This window comes from Dermacentor silvarum, chromosome 5, assembly GCF_013339745.2.
Source record: "Dermacentor silvarum isolate Dsil-2018 chromosome 5, BIME_Dsil_1.4, whole genome shotgun sequence".
Classification (NCBI taxonomy): domain Eukaryota; kingdom Metazoa; phylum Arthropoda; class Arachnida; order Ixodida; family Ixodidae; genus Dermacentor; species Dermacentor silvarum.
In genome coordinates this window covers 13,690,494-13,704,090 of record NC_051158.1, presented here as the reverse complement: position 1 = coordinate 13,704,090, position 13,597 = coordinate 13,690,494, and the positions used below count along the sequence as shown (strand labels likewise).

Sequence of the window (13,597 nt, the reverse complement as noted above, 5' to 3'; positions counted from 1 at the left end):
CACTAGGTGGACTCTTTACAGAATACCTCCCCAGATGTGTGACTCTGTCGTCATTTCGTGTAGTCACGTGTTCGGCGATTCAGCCACGTTCAGCTGACGGTTCAACGTGTGAATATACTCACTCGTGGTTGTAGGCGGAATCGTCGTGATGCTTCGCTCTGCATCGCTTCTGCTGTCAGAGCCCTCTGGACTTGCTTCGTCGGTGATTATGGCCCGTTCCTCAGAGTCCATATTCCGCAGGTAGTCTGCGAAAGCACCGGAGAAGAGCAAACCAAAAATAAACACCCTGCTTGGCCCGATCGAAGAAGTTTTTACGATCGTGTGCAAAAACAACTGTGAACAAGTGTTTTGCATCCGCTCGATCCTTTCGCGTCATGCCGCTAAAGCCATAAAGCGTCTTACAAAAATCAATAGAGGCAGTTCTGGCTATTGTTCTAGGGAAGCCGCAAGTATTTATTTATTTATTTATTTATTTATTTATTTATTTATTTATTTTTATTTATTATACGCTAAGGGCCGAAGCATTACAGGTGGATAGGGAGGGGTAAAAACATTTCTGTGAAAAAAAAAAAACAACACTAATACATGAAATTACATAATGTACCAATACAATATTAACACAATACTTTAATCACCAAATCAAATCATCAATACAAATCATCAAACTATAAAACAATGTAAACTCACAAGAAGATGATACAGGTAAGCACAAGCACAAGAACAAACACCGAAAAAACATGAGGTATGGTGGCTTAGAGAGCACGGAAATGATGGGCAGTAAATAAATTTGCCCAAACTTCGTCCTTCAGCGGCCTTCAAACGGCTTTGTAAAATATGTGACAGAATGATAATTTTCAACAACATATTGCAGTGTAAATGCCACAACTCGCAATGAATACGCATGTGCGCAGAATCTGATTACCTTGCTGTGTTAGAAAGCTACGAGTGCTAGGAAATTTATAAAGAAAAGTAAGTAGTAAATAACGCGGCAAGAACGTTCGAAACCATAAGCGCAGAGATTAGACAAATCCGCGCAGTGCCCTTAATTTCCATGATAGTTACACGAATGCAGAGTCAGCCTGTATCCCATATAGTTAAAGTTTTGTAGGAAACGCAGTGGCAAAATGACTCGTGCGGCACTACCTGACGCGGACGTTCATCTGCTGATGCGTGCTTGAAGTCCTCGATGCAGTCGCGCTTTGATAAACAAAATGTAGCTCCAATTCTGCTCAAATCCTGCACTTCGTGTAGTTCAAATCCAGCGCTAATGCAGCTCCACTAACGTGAAACCTGGGGAAGTGCGAAGCAGTGATGCGCCGGTGCTGGAGTAGCGCTGGAGGGAGGAAAAATCGAGCGCTTGTGGGGTGGTGGCGCCCTCTCTTGAGCTGCGCTGGTACCAGTCTGGCGTTTCGGAACCAATTTTACCGAGTTCCTGCTAATTAATGCGCCTAATGCTTGATTATTCCTGCATTTTAAATTAGTCAGAAACATGCTAGTTTATTTTTAACCGGTTTTGATCAATTCTGCACTTGCTTTGACCCTGCTTTGAGCACTTGTTTTTGAGCGTGATCACGACAGATCCCACGCGACGGACGCCGACAGCCCGGGCTCCTAAAGTGCTTCGCACTTAAAAGTAAAAATTATTACATGTATGAATCTGTACATAATTTACACCTTTGAAACAACAATTAGGTAACGTATATAAAAAAAAAGCTGTGGCGTGCAACGTCCCAACGCTGCCAATGAGCGACGACGTGGTGGACGGCTCCGGATTAATATTGATATACTGGAGTTTTTGAACGTGGACCCATGCAATGTATGGTACAAAATCGCTTTTTAAATTCTGTCCTTATCGGAATGCGGCAGAGAGTCGAACCCGGGACCTCGTGCTAAGCTGTAGAACGTCAAAGCGATTGAGTCACTACGGCGGGTGCATCGAATGTAAATTGGAAACTTTGCAAGGTGCTGTGTTCACAGGAGAGAGACTAAACTTTTATTGCACGCACATTCTTTAAAGCTTGCCCTGAGCACACACGTACTCTGGGGACACATATGTATTTTATTAACGATGATTTACCTTCGGGCGTAGCACAGAGCAGAGACGGAAATTTTGAACCACACAAAGTGACAAGCAATACGCTCTTTTTGGTTCACACAGTGACTTTTTCAGTAACTTTGCTGTTGCCGATTACGCCTGCTTCGGGAACTTGTCTGTATAAGCTTGCCAGAAGCAAGTGCCCATCTTTCGTCCTTTCACCATCAGAACACTTCCAACGGAAGGTTCGGAGACTGACGAGCGAAACATTTCCGCGAGCAGAACTTATTTTTGGTAAAACTAGACACAACGTTCGTAAAACCGTAATACGAGCCGATAACCGTAAACGTTACGGAAAACACGGAAGAATTGGCATGTATATACGTAGCTCTGAATGGCTTGAAAGAATGTAAAAGAATGCACGTCTGTCTACACTGTGCCTGTGTCTTTCGTGTACTAAAGGAAAAAAAAATCTGAATAGCTAATTGGCTTCGCAAGTGCCTCTCCATGCCAGATGAATCATCGGGCCTAAAGATGCCGCCTCGCCAAGGAGTCTCGTAATAATAATCGACGTATTGAGCGAGTCGCCGAACCATGCAGAGATAGTGGTTGCACTTAATCGTGCCCGGACTGTATGATGATGATGATGATGATTTAATGACATCCCCTTTGAAACGGGGCGGTGACGAAGTCACCTAGCCTACTTTATTTAATAAGGTATGCTATACATGTTTTTTTTATCTAGCATTTTTGTATACACCTCCTTAATCTTTTTTTTTCTTCAAAAGCTACCTTACAGGCATATATGCCTGTAACGGATCTGATGGTATCAACATCTTCCCTATTTTTTTTTCCACCAATACTCTAAAGGCCTCTTGCTTATCTCGACTGCTGACCGGTTGATGCTTCCTTCTACTTTAAACCCAAGCGCTTCTGGAAGGTGTACGTTACCTGCAGGTATCACTGGTTGAATCCCTTCGCATTCGATTAGGATGTGCTGAGTGGTCTCCGGATCTTTGCTGCATACACATGCCTCATCTCGGTTCCGAATATTTGCTCCGGTATATTAGGCAAACGGGTTAGGCAACCGGCTCGAGCCTCAAACAGCAATGCACTGTTATGGTACAGATTCTCCCTTCTAATTTCTTTGTTCTCATTCACGTAAATCTCCACAGTCCTTTTTGTTTCCATTATTTTCATCCTATTCGTTGTCTCTGTCTCTCTCACTTTCTTTCTGATGACTTCTGGTTGTCTATTTACACTTTCAATTACCCTGTACTTGATTGCCAACTTTCTTGACCTCTTCCTCCATTCTGTGTCCACGCTTTTCAGGTACACATACTTGTGCACTTTAGCCGCCCCTTTGTTTCCATCCATGTTCCCGAGTTATTCTTCTAAACTAATTGTGCTCTGCGCTTCTCTGATTTCAAACGAGCCCCAACCCATGTCACCCAGCACTGTCTCGTTCGGTGTACACACACCGAACGCAGTGCCATCGCGCGGAAGTCACCCCCTCGGCCAACCGGCAAACGACCCGAACGCGGCTATATTTAGCCACCTCCATGTATTGAGCAGACGTGTGGACGAAAAACACCAGACGACCAAGGTTGTACGATAACAGAGTGTACGCGAAACCTTGGCGCTGAGGCGTAGACGGGCTCGAAACACGCACCGCACGCGGTCATACGCACTTGTCAGTGACAATATTTATCGACTCGGCGGCTGTCAGAAAAAAGAAAGAAAGATGGCCCGAGCTTGGTCTTTCGGATCACGCGACCGCTATTTCTTTCCTTCTCCTTTTCTACTGCAGCTCTCTCTCACACTCTCACACACACACACACACACACACACACACACACACACACACACACACACACACACACACACACACACACACACACACACACACACACACACACACACACACACACACACACATCTCTAGAAAAATGTGCACCCCCTTACGGGGCTTATTTTGCTCCAGAACAAGGTCGTCGTCTATCTAACGTTTCCGTTGTTTCACGCTGCGCTAGCTCCCAGTACTTTCCGGTCACGAACGGCATACCAGTATCAGCGTGACATAGCGTTTCTCAGAGGAATAGAAGGAGCGCAGTGTGTTAAAGAGAGGAATGGTTATTATTATTATTTGGGGACAAGGTTAAGCCCCAAATGGTGGCGGATTATCGTTGTGGGGGACAGAGTAAGCCCCAAAGGACGCAACCTTTCCAGAGAGAGTATGCGAAAACTCCCGGAATTTTCTGGCGGTATATCTGCTGCTGCTGTGGTCTTGCCAGACACGGAGGACAGCCCTCACACATAATGAATCGGCTAATGCATTTGTAGTCCCATCAGTACTGTATATAGCGCTTCAGATACTGGGTCGATCCTGCAGATGGCGTAATTAAAACTGGGCTGAGAGATAGAGAGGTCAAACATTTATTGACGAGACTGTAATCGGTGGTCGAATGGTGAAGGTCTCCGCTCTTTCCTGGCGAGCACGTAATCGCTATATGCTGCAAAACACGGCGCTGAAGGTGAATAACTTTATTGCATTTAATTAACCGCTTCACGAACTTTCATATAGATTACAAGATGTGCATTGGATCTGCGCATTATTATTATTATTATTATTATTATTATTATTATTATTATTATTATTATTATTATTATTATTATTATTATTATTATTGGAAAGATTAACACCGTACAAGGAGGAAGCTAAGCAGGCTAGCATATGTACCCAGTTCCAATTATGAATTGAGCATAGCTGGACGACCATGCACAGTACTAAGTTACTAAAGCGAACTGTGGCGCTGCCATGCACACAGATGGCATATTGGAATGTTGGTTAGCCCTCTACCTTCGTGTTTGTCGCCTTCAAACGCTCTTGCGACTCCATTTACTATCCTTCGTTTGCCTGCGTCGGCCTAAATTTCGAAGCATAATCCTTTATTTTCCAAGCGCAGAAGGCAATAAAATTGTGCGCACGTGCAGAATTATTACGAATTGCTGCAGTTACGACGCAATACTTTGTTGAAAGCGAACAACTTGCAAAATCATAAGGCCGTTTGAAGCCAGATTTAGGACGAAGTTTAGCCAAATCGGCGCACTTTCCCGTGCTGGTTGAGCAGTCTTGCTTGCAGCTGCCGTAGATGATTATTATTATTATTATTATTTATTGGCATCCGCTTTGAAACGGGCCCGTGACGAACAATCACCTAACCTGCTTGAGTTAATCAGGTATGCCATACATGCTTTTCATTCTAGCATTTTTGTATACATCTACCTAACCTTTTTTTCTCTTCCTTAGAACGTCTCTATCTGCCTTGTACACCGCTACATATGCAGGGTGTCCCAGCTAAAAGTAGCCTATGTTTTAAAAACGACGGAGTGTGCTAGGAAGTTCAAACCCAACTCAGTGGAGCTGAGGATCGCGTGTTCTAGTCTACGGTATTTTTTCGTTTTGCGAAGTCAATTAGTATAAACTAATTGCCGAACTTTTGAAATATTGGCTTCACCAAGAAAGTGCCAATACGAAAATTGTAGATCAGATTTAAAAATGGCCGACTGAAGTGTTTGCAACTAAGTACCATTGATGGAGCTTATTGTAATTGCCTTTAAAGAAAGCCCGCGAAATACAAAAACAACCACGTGATAGCGCCACTATTTCAGCGCTCTCCTCAGACGATCGATTTCGTCAACAATCAATACGAAGCTCCATCAATGGTACTTAGTTGCAAACACTTCAGTCGGCTATTTTTAAATGTGAACTACAACTTTCGTAACGGCTCTTTCTTGGTGAAGCCAATATTTAAAAAGTTAGGCAATTAGTTTATACTAATTAATTGACTTTGCAAAACGATAAAAATACCGCAGACTAAGACACGCGATACCCAACAACACTGAGTTGGTTTGAGCCTATTAGCACACTCCGTCGTTTTTAAAACATTGGCTACTTTTAGCTGGGACACCCTGTACATATACGCAGCTGTAACGGATCCGGTCGTTACAGTTACACTTAGAGTTACTGTACATGGCTCCCATATACATTAACTCTAGTTACACTAGCGCAAGTGTTCCCTCTTGTGAGTATTGCAGGAAACTCTGTGGTAATGGTCCCTTTAAGGTAACACCAAGCACACAAAACAGCATATATGTATAGTGGATGGCAGTGCATGAATCACGTCCTAAAGATCACGCACTAAAGACAACGGAAGCCCGGCAAAGCGGAATAAGATGAGAGATATCGCCTAGACAAACTTTAAAAGCGAAGGCGCACGGATTGTGAAACAAACGCTCATACAAAGCAACGCGGAACTTCTGCGTCAAGATCGTTCCCCATCGTCGCTACATATATCACATCCGGCATTTAGAAAATCGTTCGCTGCGTTCAGGGTGCCGAGCTATATATTTATAGGGTAGACGCGTTCGGACGTACGACGGAAGTCCGCTTTCCAAGGCGACAGCTCTTAAATGGGAAACACATGTGTACATCACAATCATCCGATTCCTCTGCCAACTGCGCTGAAAAACAAAGATAGGCCGCTCTGCTATCGCCACTGGTTAGTCTTCCTCGGGCAATATAGTTGGTTATTAAGAGTGCGCGTTTGTGTATGTTATGCGCCTGTCTACTATGCATGAAATGATCATTTGACCGGAAGACCTCTACGAGCGTCTGCCGACGACAAATTTGCTCATTTCATCGAGGCCACCTAGTTATCTGCCGTCCTCGACTTGTGCCCATTCTCCCTTGGCAGCCATTTTGTGCATCTTTAATAGACCAACGGTTATCTACCCTAGCTACGTATCATACACGACTATGGCCAACTTCAATTCTTCTTCACCTCAACCAGAATATCGGCTACCCCGCTTGGTCTCTAATCCCCATACAGTCGTCTTCCTGTCCCTTAACGTTATATCATTTGCCGTTCCATCGCTGGTTGCTCCACCCTATAGCTTTTTTCTCAGGCTTCTTCGTTATCCTCCAAGCATCAGCCTTAAAAGCAGTTAGTACTGGTATAGATTGTACCGACTGTATGCTATTCTATACTTTTTTAACAGCGTAGGTGTTTAAGCTCGAGGTTCGGCTACAAATCGTTCGCAGAAACTCCGCCGAGCTACGTCACTGCATTGCCTAGCAACGACTTGGCACACCTGCGCCTGGCTTCGCGGAGCTTCGCACAGGTGTTGTGACGTCACCGCTCCGACTTCCGCATCGCTCCTCCTAGCCGCGCCACGCTGCACCTTGCTATGACGTCACTATGCGTCGCCTAGCAACCACCTGGCATGTCTGCGCCGGGACGCGCCGCGCCACGCTGCACCGCCGCTTCCCGTACATCGCCAAGCTTCCACAGCCGTGTAGGCGGAAAAAAAAAAAAGACATGATGTCCCTGCACGACGCTTCGTTCGCAGTCTTCGTATAAAGCTCCGTGACGCCGCGACGGCGGCACATTGCCTAGTGTCTCTGCGCCGAGCCAACACCACCTAGATAGCACAAGGCCTATTCACTCCGATCCATAACGTCATGCTACCTGGCCCGACTGCCATATAATCTAATGGGGATGCTCCCGAGTAAGCAACAGTGATTTTAACGTCATCGCTTTCGTCACGCCAGCCTTGGCAAAGGAAATTTCGGGCCATGTAGCGTGACGTCATGGCTAATAGTGAACAGGCCTTCTGCTATCTAGGTGGTGTTGGCCGAGCACATCGTTTGCGCCTCCTAAAAACATGGGTCGGCCGAAGAAGTACGCAACCCCCGAGGAAGAAGATGCTCGACGGGAAGCCCGTCGCACGGCTGCTCGTGAACGAAAGCAACGGCTGCGATCAAACCCGGAATACCATGCTGTTGAATCTTCGTCAAAGCGAAAGCGAAGAACAAGTGCAAAACACTGTAAAATGTTGGCATAACATAGCAAAAACTTAGCAAAACTTCGTAAACCTTGGTCGACCCCCAGCTACACTGTTTCTTCAGCCTTGCACCACTTGTGCAAGCTGCTCTCATTTTTTCTCAGGCGATGGAGCTGAGCACTTTGGTACACAGCTCGCGGGATCCTCTAGTGTTTGACCCCCGGCCCACGTGACTTGGAAAGTGTAAGGCTGCCCCAAGTACGAAGCATCCGCAGAGAAGCCTTCTATACACATTTGCATTTTGCGCTTCACTATGTAGAAGCTCCAGTGAACTTCTCACTCATGGGAAATCCAAATAGAACGGAAGTTTATAAGAACACGGACACTTGAAGTGTTGGGCTAACAAGGGAAGATTCAGCCATGGAGCCAGCGCTTCGGAAACAAGAGAACTTGCCTTCGTGACAACACCCTTAAGAAAAAGTTTGCACACTTTCGGGCCTATATCTTGTCCCCAAACAATAACCGGAATCTGTGTTGCATGCCTTTTCACTTCTTTAACGCCGTGCGTTATCAACGTGACTAGGCATTCTTGACATGAAAGTGGCGAGCGCAGAGTTCTCAAAAAAGGAGACGCAAGCAAGACAGACGAAGATTACTGCTTGGAGACAAGATACGCCCCAATATGTGTAAACTCTTTCTAGAAAGTAGCGCACAGTCTATATTTACAAACAAGAAACGAAGGAGGCAACACTACAAGCGTGTGCCACGTGTGGCGTTGCCTCCTTCGTGTGCTGCGTGCAAGTTTAGGCTGTGCGCTACAGGAATCGTGAACGAACTAGCTCAGACGAAACATTCATTGATGTCCAAAGTCAAGGAGGGGGCCGACAGATGGAGTAGCACACGTGGTATAAAGATTATAAACAGGGATAAGGTGACTCAGAAAGGATGGCCCCAACGTTTCGATAGGAGGACCTATCTTCGTGAAAGGGCCAAGTCGTAGGTCAAGTCTCCCTGTCCCAATGTTGCCTGCGAGCTGAGTCACCCCTTGAGTACCCTTGCTCCCGCACTGTTCATCATTGCACTGTTCATCATCAAAGCCCGGAGCTTACCCTGACACGTCGCAAACGCTCCCGGACTGTGGGCCATCGGTCGCACCCCCATGCCCCCCCTCTTTTTCAAACGCCGGGTAGCTAAGTCAAGCCATCACATTGGAAGATCAGCGGTACATGGCGGACATTATTGCACCGCTGGGGTTTTATTCTTATTATTAATAGAGTTTTATGGCGCAAGGGCTAAAACAGCCAGAGAGTCTGATTGAGCGAAGCAAACTTAACGCAAAACTCGTAGTCGCGTTTTTGACACGCTGGAGCAAAATTTTAGTTGTGGATAGCTAAGAAAACCAATGAATGTATACTATATAGTAATTATTTTATAACAGTAATAATATTCCATTGTTTTTGGGTTAGAATGTACTTTCCAAGGCGAGACATGAAGGTGGCAAAATTCGGCTAATTTGTTGGTATGTGGAATGGTATTTGGACTTCGAAGTTGGTTACAAGCGCTGGGGGAGAGAGAGACAGTTTTTTAAGAAGCAACGAAATACTGTAATTGTTGACAGGTGCCTTCATTGAGTGAGCGCTGGCAAGTTCTCTTCATCTGTTCACATCTCTTCTACACTTCCCCCCAAGTTCAGAGCAGTGATCAACCAGACAGCTCTCCTGGCGAACCCCTCAGCTTTTCATCTCTCACTTCCTCCTTCTGGGAAAGTCAGAAGCGACGTCAGGACAAAATACCGGAATCGTGATCATATTCGTTTCTGGAATTCATCCAAGCTTGCGCACTGGCTCGTGCAGAACCGTTGTAGTGGGTGACACTCGAGATAGGACGAAACGGCCCGTTTTGTGGCGTGAATGTCCTCACCGCTATCTCTCTCCCTTGGGGTGAGATAAGTTGCACTGCAGAAGCGATAAAATAGGGAATACCAGCACGAAGTTTCCCGTGGAGAACTGACCAGATAGTTTGAAACGTGAACGAGAAATAATTGTAGAGGGTTAATCAATCAATCAATCAATCAATCAATGGAACTTCATTGCATGATTATGAGAAATGAGCTGACGCGGTGGCAGTGGCGTTCCGCTGGTTTAGTGGAAGATAAAAAAAATATCAGGTGTTCAAAATTCATATGGAGCATCGCCACTACGGTCTCTCTCATAATCCACAGTGCTGTTTAACCCATTAATGCGCTGTGTAAACAATTATGTACCAGAACATTAGTGCATCAACAGCAAATGCACTGAAGAAAGCAACGATATTTAAAATGTGTCGCATACATCTTGAAACACTTCTCACTGGAATTGTGCTGCAAGACTGAATACCACGTGCAAAATGCTTTGGTAAAATGAGTGGGAAGGTAGACGGCTGGGTGTTCTTGTTCAATGTGAGTAAGTACGTCGTTGTATGTGGCGGTTTCACTTCTTCCATTGTTTTTCACTGATGTGTTACGTCAGGCATAATCTTCAAGTGACTGGATGGGTGCTTTTCAAGCCTGCTATAGACACGAAATGGTCTATATTTTCATATCTAATGTTCCTTCAGTTAGTTCTCGCATGGAGTGTCACATTCTGTAAACTTCACAAAACTCAATAACGAATTAAAAAATTATTTATTCTGTAGCTGTACGCTTTTTATGATCCAGAAGATTTTAATCAAGAGAAACATTTGGCACCTGAAAGGGTTAAAGACGTTAAGCCCCACACATTTTTTTTTTGTCTTCTCTCGATTGCTACAATCCATGGCCTCGATGGCTGAGACAGTTGTCTACGATGGTGTTCACAACATATACGCGAAGTTAGCTCCAAAGCAGGTTTAGTGCATTAAATAATTATGCATAACTGCAAATTGTCCAAACTATGGATTACAAAGCAATACCGGCCACCCAACCCGGGTACGGGTGTCTTTCAACGACGTGCCGCATCACGTGGTGCAGGTTCGATGAACTATATATATGCCACTCCGGTCCACCACAAGCGCCGCACAAACGAAACGAAAACACGACTGCAGGTCGCGGAACGACGACCGCCAACCGAAAGTATACGCAATACTTAACTGCAACAACGGCGATAACGCCCCTATACGCACAGAACTATACGCCCGACGCCCAGGAAGTTCCCGAAAACGATTACGAGGCCGTTTGGTCGCACAGGACTTGTTATAATCTTACAAAACAGGCCCTCTAGGGCCTAGGCGGTGCGTGGTGGCGACCATTCGCCATCACAGACCATCCTCCCATTGAAAAAAAAAAAAAAAAAAAAACCCACCAAGTTGAGATCTGACCCCGCGATATCGCCATGACGGTGACACGCAAAACTGGCCGAGACTGGCGCGCTCTCTCTCGCTGCTGCTAATCGCCGGCACTCTCCGAGTCGTACCAATCGCCGAGTGATCGCGCGAGAACACGTCACTGCCCTCCGGCAACATGCACCACTCGAGGCGGCAGCATACATAACACGGGGAGCTCCCTGGAAGTCAATTATTACGCCACCGCGGCGTGGGCAATGAAAATTTCACCAACAGCGAGGGAATTACGCTAAGCGATGCCGGCTCGAACTTCGGGACAGGGGGGGGGAGGTGAGAGCGGGGTCAGAACGGTTATAGACTCCGCGGCTGCCCGCGGTCAGTTTGACTCCCCCCCTCCTCTGAGGCTCCACGTGACCCCGTGCACGTGTGGTGCTACCGTTCTGCAGAACCGTACGTGCGCGGAGGCACGTCGCCCCCTGCTTCGGAAACTAGACAGAATCTGTCTCAGCAATTGCGTGCTACGCGGTGGAAGCGTGGAACGCAAATCGTGCCACACCCAGTGAACACAAAGAAGAGTGCGTTCAACGTATCTGCGTTCGCGAGGTTGGATGTTGCAGCCTTGTCGGTGTAATTCATAATTAGTTGTGCAGGGCGAAATATCGCAGGCCGATCGGTCGGAAGGGACGGCACACAGAGCTGCGTCATTTCCTCTGCCTGTTTGTCTTGCGTATACTTTCAGCTCTATACAGTGAAGCATCGATGTTGGTCACGGCATCACCTGATGCCAAATCGGCTTATATGGGTCACTTTTTGCATTAAAAACATTATCTGGGGTGTAGCGTGTCAAAAGCACGTTCTGCTTTATGAGGCACGCCGTCTTGGGGGACTCCGGATTGAGTTTGACCAACTGGGATTCTTTAACCTGCACCTAACTTGTAAATACACTGGCGTTTTAAATGCGAAGCATTTCTTGGCGAACATTAGCCACTTTGACAGTATCTATCTATCTATCTATCTATCTATCTATCTATCTATCTATCTATCTATCTATCTGTCTAGCCACCTACGTCTTGGTGCTCTCATGGTCGTTTCGTTAATTTGGTATGTACCAAAATTGGCGTAAAACTAAATTGGCGTAAACGTAATTTGGTATGTACCAAAATTGGCCTAAAACGACAATGACCCAACTAAAAACGATTAACACTCAAAAACCACCGAAATTGGTTCGGACGTGGGTACTAAGGGAAGGAAACACTAAAGGATGATGGTAGAAGTCATAGTCTTGTCCATGACTCAGCAAAAATGACGACTCAGCGAAAAATGATTAACACTGAAAAACCACTGGAATGGGTTCGGACCTGGGCACTAATTGAAGGAAACACTAAAGGATGGTGGTAGAAGTCATAGTCATGAGCATGACTGAGAAAAAATAACAATGACTCAGCGAAAAACGATTAACACTCAAAAACCAATGGAATGTTTCGGATGCGGCACCAAGTGAAGGAAAAGGCTAAAGGTTGATGGTCGAAGTCAAAGGTCTTTTAGGCGTAGCAAAATGGACTCATGACAATAATGTCATGACATGCGTGTCATCTAGGTCATGAAACAGCCGCCTTAGTCTTCGTGCTGTCATGGTCATTTCGATAACTTGGTAGGCTCCCCGCACACTGCTTCGCATAACATCGATTCCCACAGGGCGTGGGATCTGCCGGCTTTTAATGGGATTAGCATTCTCGGCACACTTTACGCACTTCTATGTTTGTCTCTGAGCAATTTCCCGCAAACTTGTGTCCCTGGGTAGCCCATGGCCTAATAAGGTATACAGCAGCGGGCTGCTGTGCCGAGTGAACGTGTTCGAGACCAACCGACGGACTAACTCACGTGCGCTCACCCTCGCCGGCACTGATCACTCACGCTCCTATACTCGTGCCCGTCACACTCACCAACCCTCACTCGTGTTCGTTTCAATTCACACTCACCGTCACGTCACTCGGCCCTCCCTCCCTGTTCATACTCGCATCAACTCAATATCACCGGCACTCACTTTCCTCTTCGTCACTCACGTCTATACACTCGCACCCTACGGCGCTCGCTAGTGCTCGTATCTCACGTCTGTGAAATTAGTATGCAGCGAGCGTGAGCCAGTATACTCGCAACATACAGGCTACGAGGCACTGCCGTAGCTCCGCATTAATTTTTGACCAGCTGGGGTTTCGTTAACGTGCAACCCAAAGCACATGCAGAACACGAGCGTTATTAATGCGAAAGCATTATTACATGGCTCGTGAGGCGGAAAACCCGGCGTTGGCGTGACCACGAGATGAAAAGTCCAAAAGGTCCAAGTGGGACAATCGAGGCAGTTGATGACGTCAATTAAGGCATATATAAGGCAAAGCTAATTACGGCGGGTTTAATTAA

General features: G+C 46.1%; 1 protein-coding gene across 1 annotated transcript in view; it reads right to left on the bottom strand.

Annotated features, from left to right (window-relative positions):
- LOC119452899 (uncharacterized) overlaps positions 1-13,597 on the bottom strand; it is a 38,563-nt gene that overhangs the window by 13,294 nt on the left and 11,672 nt on the right. Inside the window, exon 2 of the mRNA XM_037714853.2 lies at positions 123-245. Within this exon, the coding sequence (XP_037570781.1) occupies positions 123-245 (123 nt within the window). The remainder of the gene's footprint in view (positions 1-122; positions 246-13,597) is intronic.